This window comes from Ovis canadensis, chromosome 10, assembly GCF_042477335.2.
Source record: "Ovis canadensis isolate MfBH-ARS-UI-01 breed Bighorn chromosome 10, ARS-UI_OviCan_v2, whole genome shotgun sequence".
Classification (NCBI taxonomy): domain Eukaryota; kingdom Metazoa; phylum Chordata; class Mammalia; order Artiodactyla; family Bovidae; genus Ovis; species Ovis canadensis.
Window position 1 is genome coordinate 50,202,160 of NC_091254.1, and position 22,156 is coordinate 50,224,315.

At 47.4% G+C, this 22,156-nt stretch overlaps 1 protein-coding gene across 2 annotated transcripts in view; it reads left to right on the forward strand.

Annotated features, from left to right (window-relative positions):
• The window catches only part of CRYL1 (crystallin lambda 1), a 60,572-nt gene that overhangs the window by 32,819 nt on the left and 5,597 nt on the right, over positions 1–22,156 (forward strand). For both annotated transcript variants that reach the window (XM_069601701.1, XM_069601700.1), the window contains exons 4-5: positions 11,224–11,385; positions 13,197–13,391. In XM_069601701.1, coding sequence (XP_069457802.1) covers positions 11,224–11,385; positions 13,197–13,391 — 357 coding nt within the window. The remainder of the gene's footprint in view (positions 1–11,223; positions 11,386–13,196; positions 13,392–22,156) is intronic.

The window sequence follows — 22,156 nt, forward strand, 5'->3', positions numbered from 1 at the left end:
GAGTTTCTTATGCCAACAGCTTAAGTTTTTTTATACCTAAGTTTGAGCTGGGCAATTTTGGCTTGATTTCTGGTTGTGAACCGAGCATGAATGTACGTTTCCTGCAAGCATTAGAAGAATCATGTCTGTGGCTTTGTGTGCTCAGTTGCTCAGCCGTGTCTGACTCTTTGTGATCCCCATGGACTATAGCCCACCAGGCTCCTCTGGTGGAGCCAGGGGAATGTCCATGGAATTCTCCAGCCAAGAATACTCGAATGGGTTGCTGTTTCCTCCTCCAGGGGATCTTCCTGACTCAGGAATCAAACCCATGTGTCCAGCGTCTCCTGAACTGGCAGCCTGTTGCTTTCAGTTCAGTTCAGTTCAGTTGCTCAGTCGTGTCTGACTCTTTGCGACCCCATGAATCGAAGCACTCCAGGCCTCCCTGTCCATCACCAACTCCTGGAGTTTACCCAAACTCATGTCCATCAAATCGGTGATGCCATCCAGCCATCTCATCTTCTGTCATCCCCTTCTCCTCCTGCCCCCAATCCCTCCCAGCATCAGGGTCTTTTCCAATGAGTCAACTCTTCGCATGAGGTGTTGGTAGCTCCTCCGGGAGCTTGCCCAGGCCCAGGGGGGCTGCCCGACCAGGGCTTGTCCAGCCTCCTGCACATTGAGAAGCTTGGCATGGGGCGGTGGCTGGGCCTCCCCAGAGCCAGCCGGTAACACCTGCCAGGCCTGCCGAGAGGGAAACAAGCACTTAGTTATTATGTTAAATGGCCTGTGTGAGTAAGTGATGCATCTCAGCTCCTGCAGCTGCCAGGAAAATGTTCCCACCTCTTCCTGGGAGGCCTGGCTGGGCCCCAGGACCCTCTGTGGTGCTCACATGTGTCAGGGTTGGTCTTGTTGCTGGTTTCCGGCAGCATATGTGGTCATCGCTTGCTGTGTGGGTGCTGGAAGGGCATCCTAGATGCTCTAGACAGAGACCGTGTCTGTACCCTGATTCTCCAGACGTTTCCTGGTGCCTCACTCACCCCCGTCACCTCCCACCCCCAGGCTGCTCCTTGCCATCAGCACCTGATCGTGCTCCTTTGGACAGTTTGGGGTCCCGCTTTTGTTCTCTTTGCTTTAGATTCTGTCTAGTGGGCTGTTCTAAGCAGTATCCTCTCCACCCCCACTACCCCCCGTGCAGTCACCCACTGCTGCCCACAGGTTGGGGTGGTTCACAGACCCTGCTCCCTGCTTCCCTCCCCTCCCAGCACCCTGAGCTCTTGTTTCTTGAATAGTTTTGTTTGTTCTTTTAATGTGGTCCCCATCACATTTATTTTTGTTTACTTTTTTTTTTTTTTTTTTTTGCTATACTGCATGGCATTTGGAATCTTAGTTCTCTGACCAGAAATTGAACCTGTGCCCCTGCCTTGGAAGTGAGAAGTCTTATCCAAGTCTTATCCACTGGACAGCAAGGAAAGTCCCTGTTTCTTTAATAGTTTTTGGGTTTTTGTTTTAAGAGTGACATTCAATACATATTTTTAGTGGCTTTAAGAGATCCACACTGTGATTCTGGGCTGTAATTTCTGGCAGAATGGATGCTGGTAGCTCCTTGGTTAACAGGTGTCCTTGGGCCCAGAACTGCCTGCCCTGTGTGGTCGTGGTTGCCACAGGCCCAGTGAGACTTGAGCACTAGATAGGTGCTGCAAACTGACACAGGTGTAAAATCCCCACTGGATTTCAGTGACTTACTAAGGAAAAAAGAAAAGGATGTAAAATATCTCAATAGTTTTTAACACCGATTACATATTAAAATGACAATGTTTGGGTATACTGAGTTGTTGTTTAGTCTCTCAGTCGTTTTCGACTCTTTATGACTGCATGGACCGCAGCACACCAGGTGTCCCTGTCCATCACCAACTCCCAGAGTTTATTCAAACTCATGTCCATTGAGTCAGTGATGCCATCCAACCATCTCATCCTCTGTCACCCCCTTCTCCTGCATCTTTCCCAGCATCAGGGTCTTTTCCAATGAGTTGGCTCTTTGCACCAGGTGGTCAAAGTATTGGAGCTTTGGTTTCAACATCAGTCCTTCCAATGAATAAAATGACAATATTTTGACATATTGAGTTAAATAAAATTTATTGTATAACTAAGTTCATTTGTTTCTTCCTGCTTTCTTAATGTGGCTAGAAAACAGCATTGCGTATGTGACTCACGTTGTGTTTCGTCGGGTGGCTGGTCTGGAGCGTGAGGTCTCCTTGGCCCTGCTTTATCAGTTAATTGTGGTCCCTGCTGTTCCCCTGGCCAGGGCCTGCCCTTTTGGTTACTGTTTAAAGGGAAGTAACCGCTTGTTTTACTCATCTCTGCACATTTGATCAAGCCTCTGCCTGGAGCTGTGCGCTATGATTCTGCTAGCACATTTGTCTTCAGATGTCTGGGAATATTCTGAGTGAATTATCTGTGACTGTACTGTATGACACCATATCGACGATGCTGTTGATTGTAAGGTGTCTTCCAATGTGAGAAACGCTAAGGAAAACAAATGCATCTTAGAAGGTGACCCACAATATTCTCTAACCTTTGACCTATTTGGTGTTTTGAGTTTCTTCCTTTAGTTAATTTGTAAATGATAAATCAAAATGCTTTGTAATGTTTTGCAAAGTCCGTTAGAATTACGGACTTGGTGTCAGTGAGTTGGAGGAGTCTGGCTTTGGAGGGGGGCTCCTTACCCAGTCTCTCTGCCTCAGCCCCCTCCACTGTAAAATGAGGCGATCATGGGGCTGCTCCATTGTCATGAGAACTGAGCGGGTGTCTGTGAATTAAACGAGCTCCTTTTTATGAGCACCCGAGCAGGGCCTGGCTCAGAAGAAGTCGGCAAAGTGGGCTCACCCTTCAGCCCCTCGGTATCCCCATTTACAACAAGGAAACCAAACTGACCAAGGTTAAACACGTAGTCAGTGGTAGGTCAGTGTTTATCTTCTCGTATCAGATTGGGTTTCTGAGCCAGAAGTGAACGTAAGATTTCTGGCTCAGTGATGCACTTTCCCTCACAAACCTGAAACTGGATGAATGTTGCATCTCATGTGAACTCTTTCCCACATCAGCTATTCTCAGAGTTAGAGAGACTGGGCAGGTGGGCGCTCAGCCCCAGGGAAAACACCTGGAATTGCCCGAACCTTCGGATTTTTCACATTAGCAAGTGAGAAGTTGGAATTTTTATTTCTGATTTTTAAATCTTGGTTCAGGTTTTCTTTTTTTCTTTTTAATATTTATGTCATTACTTATTTGACTGCGCCGGGTCTCAGTTGTAGCACGTGGGATCTTTTAGCTGTAGTATGCAAACTCAGCTGTGGCATGCAAACTCAGTTGTGGCACGTGGGATCTAGTTCCCTGACCAGGGATCACTCTGCATTGGGAATGTGGAGTCTTTCCTAATCACATTGTGACCATGTGTGACCTCTGACCGAAATCTGGTCTATTAATTCTGCTTGACACTACTGTTCCCTTTGAGAACTTCCATGAGTATTTTCTTCTTGACCACTTCCGTTTTACTTCCTTCAAAGATGTTTCTCTCAGGCTGGTGGATATGTATACAACCCTGTTGTTTCAAAGGTGACTTAGTGAGTGTTAGAGTTTTATATCCAGTCTTCATTACAAAACACATTTTTGGTAGGAGGAGAGGTCTAACAAAGGCTTGACATTGATGTAAAAATACTTAACAGAATATTAGCAAATCAGATCTAAAAATATACATAGATAATTATATATCGTGACCAAGTAGGATTTATCAAAGTTATGCAAGGCTGGTTCAATACTTGAAAACAAATTAATGTAATCCGTTACAATGCACTGCTGTTATTTTTGCTTTGGATGTTCACTTATATTTTAGAGCAATTGAAAACAAAACGTCTATTTTATCTTCATTTACTCTATTTCCAGTGTTTTTCATTTCTTTATATAGATCCAGTTTTCTCTCTGGTTAGTTTTTTTTCCTTCTGCCTGCAGATTTTCCCTTAAAATTTATTCCTATCCGTAGATTCTCAGGTTGGCTTGCAATGAATTCCCAAACTTACTGTTTTTCTCGGAAAAGTTTTTGTTTCTTTATTTTTGAAAGAAGTTTTTACTGGCTATAGAACTGTGAGTTGACAGATATTTTTTCTTTTAGCACTTAAAAATGTCACTCCATTACTTTCCATCTTCTATGATCTCTCGAAAAGTCTTAATTTCATTCTTGTATATATTATGTGATTCTTTCTCTGACTGCCTTCATTATTTCTTTGTCCGCCTTACTCAGCAGTTTGAACATAACATACCTCTTTATCCCCAAATCCACATCCATGTGTGTGAACTGGGGGTAGAGAAGGGTATTTATCCTGCATTGTGTTCTCTGAGCTTCATGCTTGTGTAATTTGGGATTTTCTTTAGTTTTGGAATATTCTAGCCATTATTTCCTTGAATGTTGTCTTCTGCCCCATTCCCTGTCCCTAGAAATGTTTGGATTTCAGTCACACATGTGTTAGATCACTTGATAATTTTCCTACAGGTCCTGGATGCTCCGTATATGCTCCTCAATCTTTTTGCTCTTTGTTTTTCACTTTGGCTAGTTTCCATTGACTGATCTTCAAGTTCACTGATTCTTTCCCAACTGTGTTGAGCCTACTGATGAGTCAGTCAAAGGCATTCTTCATCTTTGCTCCTTTGTTTTTCATTTTTAGCATTCTCTTTGATATTGTCTTCCAGTTTCTATTTCACTGCTGAAATCACCCATATGATGTTGTCCACATTTTTCACCCCAGAGCCTTTAATATTTTTAATCACGGCTACTTAAAATTCAATGTCAGATTGTACCAGCATCTGAATCATACCAGGATCTAGTCCTGTGATCCCTCTGTCTCTTGGGTGTGCACTTTTTTGTATGCCTCATAATTTTTTGTTTTTGAAATCCGGACATCTTGAGCAGGACAGCAGATTTACGCCTGGGATTTGACACGCCTTTCTTCCTGAAAGGCTTTTATTGTAAGGATTTGAGTTGATCTAGTTAGGAGTTGGGCAAGTTTTAAGGTTTGCAAGTTCCTGTAGTCACCCTTGGTGCATACAAGTTTCAAATCCTTAAGCAATACCTGTGTTTAGGGTGAGGACTGGCTGCCAGAGGGTTTTCTCCCTCAATATGTTCTCCACCCTCAGCTTTCAGTCTTCCCTTTGCAGTGCTCTCAGAGAGAGAGTCTCTTTCCATGTTCTTGCTCTGTCCCTTCCCAGAAATGTTCTTTTCTCACTAGTTACTTAACACTTGCTGGCCTAGGAAGGGTCTTCTCTTGGGATTCTGATTAAGCCTTGTCTCAGGTAGGCTTCCCTGGTGGCTCAGATGGCAAAGAATCTGCCTACAATGCAAGAGACCCAGTTTCGATCCATGGGTTGGGAAGATTCCCCTGGAGAAGAAAATGGCAACTCATTCCAGTATTCTTGCCTGGGAAATCCCTGAAAAGAGGAGCCTGGTGGGCTACCGTCCATGGGGTCGCAAAGAGTTGGACATGACTGAGTGACTAATGCTAGCATTCATTCCTCTTCCTCCCCTAGGGATAAGGGTTTTTATTTCAGTTCCCTTCCCCCACCTAGAGTGAGTTTTCAGTAATGGTAGGTTTTGTGCTTTTGTCTGTATCCACTTCAGTGAATTAAGATGTATTTATGTCACATGCTGAAGGAGTCAGATATTGGACCACAGTTTACCTGTATGTTAGAACGTTTTAACATTTCTACATGTTTTTTAAAAATCTTTTTAAAAAATATTTCTTTCTATTTTTTATAATTTAATTAATTAATTAACTTTTGGGTGTGCTGAGTCATCACTTGCTGCATGGGCTTTTCTCCAGTTGCCCAAGCGGGGGCCACCCTCTAGTTTGGTGGGGGCCGCCCTCTAGTTTGGTGGGGACCAAGTGCAGGGGCCTCTCATTGTGGTGGCTTCTCTGGTTGTGGAGCACAGGCCCTGGGCACAGGGGCTTCAGTAGTTGCAGTGTGTGGGCTCACTAGTTGTGGCACACAGGCTTATTACTCTAAAGCACGTGAGATCTTCCTGGACCAGGGATTGAACCTGTATCTCCTGCATTGGCAGGCAGCCTCTTAGCCACCACCAGGGAAGTCCTAGAATATTTTAAATTATAATACTTTTCCATGTTAAACATTTTAACTTAATTGTAAATAAGTGATTTCCTAAAAGGTATTTAAAAAATTGTTGGAATGAGATGGGGATAGACACACCATCAGGCCAGCAGTTGTCATCTATGTCCATTCTCTCACTTCCATCTGCTGTGGTTACTTGAGGAAAGACCTCTGCTGGAAGCAGACCACAGCCACCCTGGTCACCTCGACACCCAATCCCCAGGACATTCCTCAGGACAGCCTGCTCTGCTTTCTACTTTAGAAAAGTCTCTAATTGAGTATAGTTTATTCTAGATTACTATAGAACATTGTTTAGGATTTATAATATGCTTTAAAAGTATTTTGATTTTTAAGGAAAAATGTGAGGCTTTGGTTAGAGCACAGTGCAGTTTATTATCTGTGATACTGAAAACCTGTACTTTTCTTTAACACATGCTATTTGTTCTAGAGTAAGAAGGTTTATGGCTTTTTTTTTGTAATTATAACATCTACCTCTTGAGAAGTCTAGTCATAGTAGTCTATTAATCTGATAGATTTTTAACAATTGTGCTCTTTCAAGAAATAGTGGGACTTCCCTAGTGGTGCAGTGGATAAGAACTGGCCTGCCAATGCAGGGAACACGGGTTTAGTTCCTGGTCCAGGAAGATTTCACATGTGCAGAGCAGCTAAGCCCATGAGCCACAACTACTGAGTCCACCCTCTAGAGCCCATGACTCGCAGCCTCTGAAGCCCATGTGCCTAGAGCCCATGCTCTACAACAAGAGAAGCCACCTCAATGTGAAGCCTGTGCACTGCACCCAGAGAGTAGCCCCACTTGATGCAACTAGAGGAAGCCCCCACAAAGCACAAAGACCTAGTGCAGCTTAAAATAAATAAATTGATAAATAATTTTTAGAAATAAAATTTAAAAATAGTTAATAAAAAAAGAAATTGCTGATGGTTAAACAGATTTCCCAGTATTGATGTATGGGTGTGAGAGTTGGATCATAAAGAAAGCTGAGTGCCAAAGAATTGATGCTTTTGAACTGTGGTGTTAGAGAAGACTTTTGAGAGTCCCTTGGACTACAAGGAGATCCAACCAGTCCATCCTAAAGGAAATCAGTCCTGAATATTCACTGAAAGGACTGATGCTAAAGCTGAAGCTCCAAAACTTTGGCCACCTAATTCGAAGAACTGATTCATTGGAAAAGACCCTGATGCTGGGAAAGATTGAAGGCAGGAGGAGAAGGGGATGACAGAGGATGAGATGATTGGATGGCATCACTGACTCAATGGACAGGAGTTGAGCAAGCTCTGGGAGTTGGTGATGGACAGGGAGGCCTGGTGTGCTGCAGTCCATGGGATCACAAAGAGTTGGACATGACTGAGCAACTGAACTGAACTGAAACAGGTTGAAGCAAGAAATTGCTGATGATTAAAGAGGTTGAAGCAAGAGATGTATTTAGTGCAAAGAGACAGAACTTATGATGTAGATCACGTCCATCCTCAAGTTGAGAATGGATTCCCTTCTGCCATGGTTACAGTAGGATTTTAGCTCAAATTTCCTTTCTTGCCATCTCCTTCCTGCTAAAATTGGTAAATAGAACTTCTTTGCATGTAAAATATCTTAAGCACCAAAGTCTTCTAGTTTAGTTTTTCTTTCTATCTGTAAAGAACATTGAAGACTGTTTCCAGATATTTCGCACTGGCAAATGTAGATTTTTCTAGCAACAGGATGCCTATCTAAGATGCATGACTTGCCTTTTTAAAAAAATCAATGAAATTTCATTTTCCCCATGAAAGTATTTCTTTTGGAAGCTGCACAGGGTCACACAGCGAGTGGGTCGTCTGCAGAAGTCAGCACCCTCTCAACCAGTCCCGCCTTTGCCTGGGGATCGTCCAGAACCCCTCCTCGTGGCCACGCCCCCTCCCCAAAACCACCCTGCAGGGTCTGAGTGCTGTCCTTGGTGAATTCTACTGATCTGTGTGCTAAGTCACTTCAGTCTCGTCTGACTCTTTGTGAATAAAACACTAAAGTATATAAATTCTTTACTTTAAAAAATTATAAGTAAATGAGAGAGAACAAAAAGTTAGACCTATAATGATACCGTCATCCAGTGTCCTTTTACGTCTTTGCTGCTGCTGCCGAGTAATCTTCTGATGTGCCGATAACAGTTGTTTTACTTGGAAAGTTCCTTACACTTTCCTTGTCCTCAGAATCTGAGCTAGTGGTTGTGTGTGAGATTATCACTAATTATAGATACATCTCTCCCACTTCAAAACAAACAAAACACAAATAATAGCCATTGCTTAGAAAATGTTGTCAGAGTTTAATGAAGCAAAGTCAAGCTAGTTACCTTCAGCAGTGAAAGAGAATTTTCGCTGACACTCAACATCTAGTGGCTTTCCCTGGACGGGCCCTGGAAAGGCTCGGTGAGCCCCGGGGCACTCTCACCTACTGGGAGCGAGATGTATGTCTAGCTGTTTGCTGTCACTTCCTCCCAGCTGTCCATGGTCACCGAGCAAGAGTAGCCGCTCTCAGCTTCGCGATGCACCCAAGAGATGACCATCCTGAGTAACAGTCTGCAGACCCAGGTTCTCAGACAAGCAGTGAGCAACAGCGAGATGATAAACTCAAGGCTTGACATAGACAGAGGCGTCTTAACCCTGGCCCAGCACACGGAACACAAGTGGGTTAACAACGATGGCAACAATGAAACTTCAAGCAAATGACTGTTAAAACGCTTACATAATTGTAGCAGGCTTGGATTTCCTCTGCTTCAAGTGTTCTTGCCTCTTTGATAATCAGACCATCTAAAGAAAGGCATAGAATTTCAAGGGGAGAATCTGCAGGCCAGGCTCACAATGAGGCCATTCACAGGGCTCTTTCATTAGCCTGCACAGTATCGGCATCACGATTCATCTCTGGCTTCACTACAAGGCTCCATTTAAACCCAACCCAACTCGCAGACTTAACTGATCCAGGAATTACTCAATACAGCCCGCCAGCTACTGTAGCTTTTCCCCTTTGATAAGGGGTTTAACACAATGGGCTTCACAGTTCTTAAATGACTCCACTTTTTTCACCCTGTCTTTGAGATGTGATGCTTATGTGACCTTTTGTTCTGAATAAAATTTCACGTGGTGTGACTATATTTTTTAAAACTACTAGCAGACACAATATTGATGCCTTACCCATGGACGAAAGCTTTTAAAACCTTGTAGATGGTATAGAAATGAAATTCATGTCATAATATTTACCCAGCTAACTTCACTCTATTAGATTATTAGATATTATTAAACTTGAAAATATTTTATTTTGGGGGTGATTTGATAAAGTTACAGGCAGTACTTCTGCATTTTTTGTTGACTTTTGCAGGCTGCTGGTTGTCTTCTGGTTTGTGCAGTTTCTGCCTCCACAGTGCTGGTAGACGGACCAGGGCACCCTCAGCAATTTCCTGGTGGGGAGGGTGGTGGGCAGCCTGATTTCAGGGTGGGAGACCATCAGGAATGAAAGTATTTGGCCACAAACCATTGGGAGTGTGGTTGGCCCCCATTGCACCTCAGAACTGTGGGTCTCAGACTTCAGTGAACACAAGTCATCAGAGTGATGGATAAAGCATGCAGGTGCCTGGGCCTTATGCTGAGTCTGACTCAATACATCTGCGGTGGGGGTCTGAGGATTTGCATGGTTAACAAGCACAGTTGATTCTGTTATCAGACCCCACTAAGAACCATTACCCCAAATTCACCGGGGACTGTGGGAACTCAGGGACCCTTGTTAGTAGGAGTGACTCCTGGTGGGATTTCCTGGGGCAATGCTGGGAGGGGAGGGCACACCTGAAGGTCCAGCTAGCATCCCTTTCTGTTCCCTGTCTCTCCACAGCAGGGCAGCAGCTGCCCTGAGCATCCAGTTCCCAGGGACCTGCCTGTGGGCCTGTGTTTGGGTGTCTGAGAACGGCTTCCCACACCACCCACCCCCACCCCCACCCCCCAGCCCGCTCTGCGCATAATCTGAATTTCCAAACAGTCATTATCTGTGGTATTTAATCCAAATTCGCTTCTCTACCCTCCTCCGTTACCCCCTTATTAAAATAATTTTAGAGTTTTAGTAACAAAGGTCTTTTTCAAAGGATTTCTGATTAGAAGTAGACTCTCAAGAAGCCTTTTGGGAATTATGGATGTAGCATGTGCTTGCTCATTTCATGAAGATAAGATTTTTCCTTGAAGATAAGTCGATCTGATGATCAGGACACACAAGTGGTGGTGACTATTGTTGATATTCATACACTTCACCTGCACTGCTGTTGTGTGTTCTGTTTGTAGAATCCATCCCCATACAGTTGGAGGGCTTTTTTATTATGAGAATTTTCAGCCTGACACAGAACTAGAAAATACAGTTCCCATATATGCATCACCCAGTTCCCAGAGTTACCAAGATTTGTCATACTTTTTGACAGCTATTTTTTTTCCTGTCCTTAAATATTTAAAAAAATTTTATTTTTGTGTTTTATATGGTTCTTTTTAAATTTATTTTTAATTGGAGTATAATGGCTTTACTATGTTGTGTTGGTTTCTGCTGTACAATGAAGTGAGTCAGCTCTCTCTTGAGCCTTCCTCCCACCCCTCATCCCACCCCTCTAGGTCATCACAGACCACTGAGCTGAGCTTCCTGTGTTACACAGCAGCTTCCCACTAGCTCTCTGTTTTACACAGAGTAGTATATAAATGGGGGCTTCCCCAGTGGCTCAGATGGTAAAGAATCCACCTGTAATGCAGGAGACATGGGTTCTGTCCCTGGGTCGGGAATATCCCCTGGACAGGGAATGGCAACCCACTCCTGTATTCTTCCTTGGAGAATCCCATGCCCAGAGGAGCATGGCAGCCTGCAGAGTCACAAAGAGTCGGACACGACTGAAGCGACCAAGCACACACCCTGTATATGTGTCAGTGCTGCTCCCTCAGTTCCCCGCTCTGTTCACAAGTCCGTGCCCTACCTGTTCTTGAATGTTGCTGGTGGTTCTCTAATTGGTTCATTTTGGGAAGGACGCAAACACGAGATGCTTTGCTTGGGCCTGAGTGTGGCAAGCCTGTGTGGTAACGTGAGGTTGTCCTTTTTAGGAATGTGTCCCGGAGAACCTGGAGCTGAAGCGGAAGCTGTTCGCTCAGCTGGACAAAATCGCCGATGATCACGTCGTCTTGAGCAGCTCCAGCTCATGCCTCCTGCCCTCCAAGCTGTTCGCTGGCTTGGCACACGTGAAGCAGTGCCTGGTGGCCCACCCCGTGAGTATGTCCAGCCTGGAAACCCAGCGAGTCTCATTTGGGTTTCCAGGAGCAATTCATCTCGATGAACCTGCTTGTGCTTTTTAACTGCTTTCCTGAGATGTAATTCATATATCACACAATTCAACTTGTACAGTCTCGTAGCTTTTTAGTATATAGCAAGTTGGATGTTATCATCATTTAAAAAAAGAATTTTATCCAGATTTCCTTGAATTGTATCTTGTATCTCATGCGTTGTAAGAAAGAATGAACAAATTTTACAGACTTCTGGCCTCAACTCACTGTCACAGGCCTGGGGTGCTGTGGTGAGGTCGGCTCCCACCACCTGAGTTGATTTAGGACAGGTGGGGCATGTGCTCGGGTGGGGTGTGTGCTTGGGGTGGGTGTGAGAGTGTGGCCGCCAGAGGGGGAGCGACCAGGGCATAGTTACAACTATGACCCGGGGAACGGGGAGGCCACATGTGGTCTCAGCGCGCCTGTGGTGCCGGCGCGGGGGGGGGGGGGGGGGGGCTGAGTGGGCAGAGGGAGGGCGGCTGCGAGGGTGGCCCGGGGGCAGCAGGGCTTAAAGGAAGTGTGGGCAGGAAGTCTGCAAGGCAGCCTGCGAGCAAGACTGAGACAGGAGTGAGCCAGATGCACAGAAAGATGCCTTTTACCTGTTTGTCCTGACCTGTGTTCTGCCCTTACAAGGCTCACAGCCCTGCAGAGACCCCAAGCCCAACACCCCTGTGTTCCCGTATAGAGAAGTTCATCACGGACAGACATGCTCCCAGTTCTTATAATTCTGATGTTTAAAAAGGCCAGAGGTCACACATCTCTGTAGGAACTCAGTGACTCCAGGAAGGGGGCCAGTGATTCAGCTGAGAATTGATTTATAGTTTATTTGAAATAGGTGCTCCCCCAGGACAGGCTGGGAGCAGAGGAAACCTCCAAGGTGTGAGGGCAGCTGCCCCTCCAGGCTGTTCCAGGGGAAATACATTCTTCTCTCTCCTGTGGAAGTCATTTTAAAATGGATGCCTCTTGTACTTTTTGGTAAATGTGAGATTTTTTACCCGTTTTCACCCATACTCAGAGGAAAAACAACTTAAAATACAATATCATTTGGAGAAAGAGTTTAGCGAGCATGTACCTGCTTAGTGGTGAGGGTCATTGGCAGCCTTTTGTCAAATAGCATTTTCTTTAGAGGTAGGAGAACTCTCTCTAAGAATCTTCAAGAAGGATTTCTCAAAGTAAACCAAGAAAACCAGAGTCAAGAAACCACAAGAAAACCAATGCTGGGCAGGCAAGCCGTCCCACCACGGGCAGACTCTCTTCCTGTCTCAGATGTCACTTGGTGCTGAGGCTCTCGGGCGTTGCCTCTGTGACTCATGGGTGTGATTTGATCAGGGGAGCCAATGTTTGAGGCTCAGCATGGAGACATTAAGGGAGTTCCAGGTTTGAGGAAGATACTGCCCATAGCACCGATGTGGTAGAATGGCAGTGATTCATGTGGGAAGAGGAGGCTGGGCGAAGGTGGGGAGAAGCCCGTGAGGGCTGGACAGCTGGTGGCAGAGCCCCAGGAGGTCAGCAGTAAACATGTAGGAGGCCCACTGGCACCCGTGAGCTAGAACCTCAGGGCTGATTACAATTCCTGCAGTTCTGCGCCCAATTCTTTCTTTGTCTCCCGTCTTTGCGAACGACTTTATTCCTCCAGTTTCTTGTCATTGGATGGGCCCCTCATTCCTGTGTTGAACCTGCTCCCAACCCACCCCGATCGTTCAGGATTGTGAGTGATACCCCACATGCCAGAGCCATCTTGTCAACTCTCTCCCAAGGTCAACCCACCATATTACGTGCCGCTGGTGGAGCTGGTCCCACACCCAGAGACGGCCCCCGCCACCGTGGACAGGACCTATGCCCTGATGCGGAGGGTTGGACAGTCCCCGGTCAGGCTCCTGAGGGAGGTTGACGGCTTCGCCCTGAACCGCCTCCAGTATGCGGTCATCGCTGAGGCCTGGCGGCTTGTGGAGGTGTGTGGCTGGGCTGTGGCCCGTGGCTGAGCGGGGGCGGGTGGGTGGGCTGGGGGTGGGGGTGGGGGGGATGGGAGGGACAGGAGGCTGGAGGGGTGGGCAGAGAACCAGGCGCCCAATCTGTTCCAGAGACCAGGGGCACCCCTTCCTCTCAGAGATTCCTCTGTACCATCAGTCACCTGATACTTGCACGTGATGAAGACTTCTATTCTTGCCCTTTCCTGTCATTTCCACACCATTTTCTCTGTGATATGCTGAGTTTCCTCACGGTCTCAGACTGCTCCCCACCCCCAGTGGTACTGTTTTTCAAGAGGAAAAAGAAATTATATTTTGAGTAAACTTGTGTCCTTTAAAGGAACCCCATTTATTTCACGAGCTTGAGGAAGAAACAGTGGATGGTTTTTAAACTTGTTAGTTCTATGCTTGTCTCACATATAGAGAGGAGTTTATTTATATATATATACATATATATAAATAAACTCACATATAGAGAGGAGTTTATATATATATATATAAATAAACTCACATATAGAGTTTATTTATCTATATATACCTATATTTATATATATATATAAATAAACTCCTCTCTATATGTGAGACAAGCATAGAACTAACAAGTTTAAAAGCCATCCACTGCATCTGGTCCCATCACTTCATGGGAAATAGATGGGGAAACAGTGGAAACAGTGTCAGACTTTATTTTGGGGGGCTCCAAAATCACTGCAGATGGTAACTGCAGCCATGAAATTAAAAGACGCTTACTCCTTTGAAGGAAAGTTATGACCAACCTAAATAGTATATTCAAAAGCAGAGACATTACTTTGCCGACTAAGGTCCGTCTAGTCAAGGCTATGGTTTTTCCAGTGGTCATGTATGGATGTGAGAGTTGGACTGTGAAGAAGGCTGAGCGCCGAGGAATTTATGCTTTTGAACTGTGGTGTTGGAGAAGACTCTTGAGAGTCCCTTGGACTGCAAGGAGATCCAACCAGTCCGTTCTGAAGGATATCAGCCCAAAGCTGAAACTCCAGTACTTTGGCCACCTCATGTGAAGAGTTGACTCATTGGAAAAGACTCTGATGCTGGGAGGGATTGGGGGCAGGAGGAAAAGGGAACGACAGAGGATGAGATGGCTGGATGGCATCACTGACTCGATGGACATGAGTTTGAGTGAACTCCGGGAGATGGTGATGGACAGGGAGGCCTGGCGTGCTGCAATTCATGGGGTCGCAAAGAGTTGGATACGACTGAGTGACTGAACTAAACTAAAAAATATATCTACATATGGACTTCCCAGGTAGTTCTAGTGGTAAAGAACCCGCCTGCCAATGCAGGAGACAGTGGTTCGATCCCTGGGTCAGGAAGACTCCCTGGAGGAGAGCATGGCAACCCACTCCAGTATCCTTGCCTCGAAAATCCCATGAACAGAGGAGCCTGGTGGGCTACAGTCCATGGGGTTGCAAAGAGTCAGACACGCCTGAAGTGGCTTAGCACACAGAGGTTTGTCAGTTTCTTGAAGAGAAGGCTTTTTGTTTCATTGATTTTTTTTCCCTCCTTATGATTTTCCTGTTTTTCATCTCACCAACTCTGGAGGGAGGGTGTCTGTCCCTTCATCCTTGCAGCCAAGCAGGAAAGAGAAATTCTAGAGGAGATGGGGTCGGAGGGTGGGGGCCGCTACTGCAGGCCTGTTGTAGTGGGAAGCAAGGGGGGACATGACCAGGGGTGGGGGGATGGGCAGGAAAGGGCTCCACGGGTCACACGGCTCTCCCCCGGCCATGACTGCATGGGGGCTGGTGGGCACAACCGCTCAGTCCTTTTTCTGTGGCGAATTGGCTGCAGAATCAGGCTGGAGCAGCCCTAGTTGGCCGGGAAACGCTGATGACCGCAGCCTAGGGGCCCAATGTTAGGACTGTGGGTGATGGATCCTGTTGCTGGGAAAGTGCTTTTCAGCCCATCCTCTTAAGCTGATGCGCATGACGAGGGAAGAAGCGCTGAGATGATAGACTCTTGCCCAGACAGTGGCGGAGCTTGCACTGCCCGTAAATTCCTGTCCTGTTACAAGAGGGTCGTGGAGGCGAGCGGGGGTGAATCACAGAGCCGCCCGAGGATTCTCAGCTCGTTGGAATGTGTGGGTGGTAATGAGCTTCAGACTGCTGAGCTCAGGTGTTGTTCATGCCTCTGAGAAACAGAACCTCCAAGTGGGTATCTGCCTGTGGGCCCTGAGCTGTGGGGCTTCCAGGGCTTCCATTCTGGTGTCCAGTTCGGGACGTAGTATCTGTGGTCCGTACAGGACCCTTGGAGAGAGTGCAGGCCTCTGTGGCCCAGCTTTATTCTGGACATGGATGCAGCCACTGTGAGCACTGCTTTCAGCTACTAAGGTGCATGTCAAAGTTACGTGGTAAAATGAGCAGACCAGGCTTTCTGTGGTAAACTCCATCAAGTGTTTCTGTTGAGTGTAGTTTAGGACAGTGCAGTGTTTCCCTGCAGCTAACTTTAATCAAGTCTAATTGCTTACATACAGCTGTGAATACAGCTTTTTTTAAAATACATGTTTTATTTTTCTACTTTTGGCTGTGCTGGGTCTTTGTCTAATAAATGTTTTCATTTATTTTTCTATTATTGACTGTGCTGGGTCTCTGTTCCTGCTCAGGCTTTTCTCTAGTTGTGCTGCAGGAGCTTCTCATCTTGGTGGCTTCCCTTGCTGTGGAGAAAGGCTCTCGAGTATTTGGGCTCCAGTGGTTGTGGAACACGGCCTTAGTTGCTCCTCAGTATGTGGGATCTTCCCAGACCAGGGATCAAACAGGTATCTCCTGCATCAGCAGGTAGATTCTTTACCTCTCAGCCACCAGGGAAGCCCAACGTTGATATTTTTTTAATGATTTAATTCGCTTTCACTTAGAACACAAACATGTCTGAACAACGAACACTAGGTTTTCGCTGCTCCCCGCATCCTACCCCATCTGCCAGACGGCGTCTCCCTCATCCCGCTGTCCTCCTGCTTGGCATCTTGGCATTGTCGTACAGCCTTTGATTCCAGGAGCGGAGGTGCAGATGGCAGCCTGCTTTTCCTCATCTCCGTCGTGTGAACAGAGGGTCCCTCCAAAGGTGGCGGCCGGATAGGGCAGGCCTGAGAGGAAGTCCCTTCTCCAGTCACCGCGAGTCCGGTGCTCCTGGGTCAGACCTGCCGCTGGGTGGTGAGCTCCTGGCCTTGTCCTGAGAGTGTTCTTAGACTGGGGGGAACAGCAGCTCCTTGACAGAGAGGGTGGCTGGGGGAGGTGGTGCAGCCCAGGGAGTCTGGGGACGAGAGGACCCGAGGTTGTGGATGCCTGAGGAGCATTCACACTGCTCTCGCTTGGGCTGCGGTCGCCTGGAGGCAGGAGGTCCTTGGCTTTCTTCTCTCCTTTCAGAGCCAGAGTCAGCATGCGTGCCCCTAGTTCCCCAAGCCCAAGTTCATCCAAGAAGTTTACTACTCACACACGCGACCTCTGAGAAGGACCTTTACTGAGTCCAGGGGTGGCGGAGGGAGTTTTTTCCACGAATATCACCCTGAGTGGGTTCCCTGAAGCCCAGTAAGTGCCGGCCCTCCCAGCTGTTCTGGAATGAAACCAAAACAAATGGACAGCGAGGAGGCGAAGGAAAGCACAGGCCCAGGCTGAGCCACACGCTCCCCAGCACTGGATCAGGGAGGCTGCAGCCCCAACAAGAGGAAGCAAGTTCAAAGCCTGGCTCCAGGTGGTGGGTGTGGGGCTGGTTAGAAGGTTTCTTCAGAGGAAGGTGCTGGAATTAGCAGGGTTGCTTCAGCTTGGCTCCCCTGGCACGTGGCCAGAAGGGAAAAGCAGAGGCTTGAGTGAAGTGCTGCTGAACAGACCTTGGCGACACCCGTCTGTGTATTTGGCAGAGAGATTCGTGTAGAAGGACGTGAAGGGAAGTCAGAGGAGCCAAGAAGGAGCCGGGCTCCTGCCTCCAAGCCACCACGCCCTCCGCTGTAGGACTCTCTACATTTTATGTTGTCTAAAATTTAAACGTGAAGGTTTAGGGGTTGGGAATTCCTTGGTTGCCCAGTGGTTAGGGCTCCACTGCTGAGGGCCTGGTTTCCATCCGTGGTCTGGGAACTAAGATCCTACAAGCCACATGCCCCCTCCTCCCCCTCAAGAAAAAGTTTAAGGATTAAAAAAAATAAATTTATTGTCTATTTATTTATTTGGCTATGCCATACAGCTTGTGGGATCTTAGTTCCCCAACCAGGGATTGAACCTGCACCCCCAGCAGTGAACATTCAGAGTCCTAACCACTGGACCACCAGGGGACTCCTACCAACCTCCAGATTAACCGACACCTGCTTTCTCAGCTGTTAGTTGGAAGAGCCTCCTGTCAGTGGCCTTTCATTCAGAGGTCAATGGAACAGGAGATGTTTTTTGTTACAGGACAGGTCTGGAAGGACCCCATGGTCTCAGCATTTTTAAGAAGCCCCAGAACTATATCAGAAGCACACCCATGGCTCAGCAGGTGTTTAATGTCTTGCACTGACCACTGGGAGCCATCAGAGAAACTAGAGGCCACTCATAGCTGACCTGAGTTACTCCACATGTGACAAACTGTGGAGCCGGAAGGCTGCAGGAGCTTTTCTAAGGCCAGTGGTAGTTTTGCGCAGACTCGGGCTTCCTGGGTGGCTCAGACGGTAAACAATCTGCCTGCAGTGCAGGAGACGCGGGTTCGATCCCACATCAGTTAATTAGAACTGTTCCAGCAGCGATGGTCTGTAAGAAGTAGACCATTTTTATAACAGTGTTTACTGTTTTATGGGAGGTGACTTTCTGAGTAGCCACAGTGGCGAGCAGTAAAGCCCTATTCAAAGGAGACATGCTGCTGATGTATTATTTTAGAGACAACTCCAGCCCCATTAACAGATAAACATAATGAAAACACCAACCACACATTCAGTTAAAAAAAAAAAAAAACCTGTCTGGCATGCCTGGGGTTACTCTAACAGTGTTTAAAGCAAAAACATTTATGCTAGTGTTCTAACAGCTCTGAAAAAAAAGAAAAGTGAGGTGCTGTTACTCTAACACCTGACCACCTGTCCTCTCCCACAGGTGCTTGGGCAGTGAGAGGTTTCAGCTCCTCTGGTGTGAGCTGACAGGCAGGCCGGGGGCCCCTGATGGAAGTGCAGGGTGGGGTGGGAATGTATCCCCAGGAGAGGAGGCAGAGAAGGGGGCCACAGGTAACAGCTGGACAGGAGCCTGTTCATCCCGCCCTCAGTGCAGGCGGGAGCTGGCCCTGGAGGTCAGAGGGGCAGACTGGGTTGTGTGTGCCAAACTGAGTTGTATGTGCTAAGGGGTGGGGCTTTCACTGCTTGATTCAAAGTGAAAGTGTTAGTCCCTCAGTCGTTCCTGACTCTTTGCGACCCCATGGACCTTGGAATTCCCCAGGCAGGATCACTGGGGTGGGTTGCCATCAAATCTCTCTGTAAAGAGCTTTGTTCCCGAGGACCCTCAGTCCTGGCCTCACCAAGCCCTGGTGCACTTATATTTGCACAAACAAGGGATTTTGCTGTGAATGGTTTTAAGGTTCAGACTTTTTGTTTCTATTGGCCTCTTTACCACTGGTGTTTTTCTTCCTGAGAGCTTTGTCACGAGAGAAGTGGGTAACACCGCTGTGGCCCAAACAGTTCTGGTTGTTGTTCAGTTGCTCAGTTGTGTCCAACTCTTTGCGACTCCATGGACTGCAGCACACCAGGCTTCCCTATCCTTCACCTTCTCCTGGAGTCTGCTCAAGTTCATGTCCATTGAGTCTGTGATGCCACCCAACCATCTCATCCTCAGTCGTCCCCTTTTCCTCCTGTCTTCAATGTTTCCCAGTGAGTCAGTTCTTTGCATAAGGTGGCCAAAGTATTGGAGCTTCAGCATTAGCATCAGTCCTTACAATGAATATTCAGGACTGATTTCCTATAAGACTGTCCCTTGGATCAGCACTAAGTCTTTCCTCTCCTTCCCTTTCATTTTTTGGTTTATTTCCACTGAAGGCTTTATTCTCAAAAATACTCACAGGGAAAATACCACTTCTGTTCCCTACCCTGAGTTAGAGTGCTTTTATTTTTCTGCGTTCTTGTCTAGTCTGTGTTAAGAACACTTTCCTCAAGTTTTTGTTCATTTTTAACGGCTAGTGATATTTTGTTTCATTGATCTTTTTGAAAAAAATCTAACCTTTCCCCTGTTGTGGGATGTTTTAAGGTCATTGCAGGTGCCTCTTTGCACGTTCAGACTCTTCCTCTGGCTCCCTCTCCCAGAATAACTTGGGCAGCGGAGTCGCCCCGTCCGAAGGGATACCTTACCGGAGGTTGGGCCCACGTGGGGCCACACATCCCAGGGGCCCTGCCAGCCAGAATAGTCCTCCCTGCATCTCCCATCACCTCCCCCGACCCAGGATCCTGTCTGAGGCTCTTGACGCAGGGGAGGGAGGGTTGTGATCCAGTGCCCTGTTGCATCAGCTAAGCGTGTTCAGTCAGCTCGTCTCCAAGGTGCTCGGAGCCTGGTCATCCTGAAGGAATGGCCCCGCCCCGCTTCCCAGAAAACGCACAGCTCATGGACCGCCAGTCTTGGGGTGACGAGAGCTGGCTGGCAGCACGGGGCAGTCCTCTCTGTGAAGTCCTGTCCTGTCCTTGCCCCACCTCCTCCAGGAAGGAACTGTGGGTGGGGACAGGCGGAGGGGGCCTCTTTCGGTCTTGCTCTGGAGCCAGTTTCGTGGTGCACGTCGGACACGTGGTGCCTGGCAACGAGTATAGAGAGGAAACACGCAAGTGTGTGTGCGTGGAGGGAACGAATTCATGGCTCCACGTGCTTCCTCATGAGAAAAGCCGGCCTCCTCGTCACCGTGGCAGTTCTTAGTTTAAGCTCCACTATCTGTAACTGCCTTACTCCGAATCCTGGGTCTGCACGGGCTGTGGGGTTGGACTTTCTAAAGGTGGGCCCGGCGCCCCTAGTTGGGCTTTACCATCTCGCATTAGGGTCATTCCTATCTGGCTCGAGCTTGACTGTCTCTGGGAATCTGGGGTTAAGTCTCAAGGGGCCTCTTTCCCTGCGACCCCTTGTCCTGAGCCTCTGACCGGGGTGATGCTGGACCATCTCAGGATTCACTCATTCTCACCCTCAGATACAACATTTCATTGTCTAACACGTAACCCAGTAAAATGTTTTTTGCCTCGGTCAAGACACTGGATTGAAGCCTGGACGGCTCTGGTTGTGGGCTGGGAAACTTGTATATAACTTTGTCCCAATTCCTGGGGGCCAAGTCTGTTCTGGTGGTGGTGGTGCTGGCTGAGGTGGAGAAGTGTTTGCACAAGAAAAACTTGAAAATTCAGGACCACATGTGGTGAAAAATAGAGCAAAACAAAGTAGAAGAAGATCAAGAGCTGGGAGTTAGTAATTTCTAGAAAAGGATAAAAAAGAGAGAGAGACCAGGAAAGATGGCGAGAGAAACATGAGAAAAGCAAGTGAATATGAGGGCAGCCCAAATACATGAATTAAATGACAGAATTTAGTAGGAAAATGGGCTGATTAGAAGGAAGACTATTTCTGTAGCTGGTGATCAGTAGAGGAGATAGTCCCCGGGCTTCCCTCACTCAACACATTTTGCATCCCTGAACTGTACACAACCCCCCTTCTTCCTCGTCTCCCCAGGTCCAGGCCAAGTCCTATGGTGGGTATTCTGGAGATGTCTTCCCGCCTCCTCTCCTTACCCACAGAGTGCCAGATCCAGGATGCCCGAGGGTCCCCTGTGAGGGTCGGCCAAGCAGAGGGCCGGTCATTCTGTCACACACAGTGCTGACAGTGTTTGATACATGTGATTAGCATCTAGTCAGCTGACTCAAGTAAGGAGATTGTTCTCAATAATCTGGGCAGACTTCATCCAATCAATTGAATGACCTTCAGGGCAGAGCTGAGGTTTCCACCAGTCAATCCTAAAGGAAATCAACCCTGAATATTCACTGGAAGGACTGATGCTGAAGCTGAAGCTCCAGTACTTTGGCCACCTGATGCGAAGAACTGACTCATTGGAAAAGACCCTGATACTTGGAAAGATTGAAGGTGGGAAGAGAAAAGGACAACAGAGGATGAGATGGTTGATGGCATCACCAATTCAATGGACATGAGTTTCAGCAAGCTTCAGGAGATGGTAAAGGACAGGGAAGCCTGGTGTGCTGCAATCCATGGGGTTGCAAAGAGAGCCAGACACAACTGAGCGACTAACACACAAAGAAGTCTACCTCAGAAAATCCATATGGAGCAGAAAGAAGCAGTTAGGAAGAGGAGACATGAAGACTTTTCCAACTTGTTCAGCTAATGAATAGCAACTGATAAAAACCTGACCGCCCTCCGTGGATGAAGGAGGAGGGAAGGACCAGAAGCCCAGAGGAGGTGTGGGTCCTCCGGACCTGACAGTGTTGGGTGGTGGGAAGCCCTCTGACCCTTTGTCTAGTCAGGTCACTGTCCCTGCTCACGACACTTACAAATCAAGAATTAACTGCTCTGGGGTGGCTCACTTTGTGGGTGTTTTGAAATCTTTGGAAGTCAGCTCTGAAAGTGTGGAACGTAGTTGTGGAAAAAGAGAGCCAAGGCAAACAGCATCACAGGTCAGGCTGGCCTCCCAGTCCACATCCCTCACAGTTTGGTGTTGGAATGAAAACCCCAGGCTGTTGGAATGTTGACCCAGGGACCAGGGCTGGGGGTTTGGGAATCAGCCATCCCCGCCCAGCTGCCTCTCACAGCATC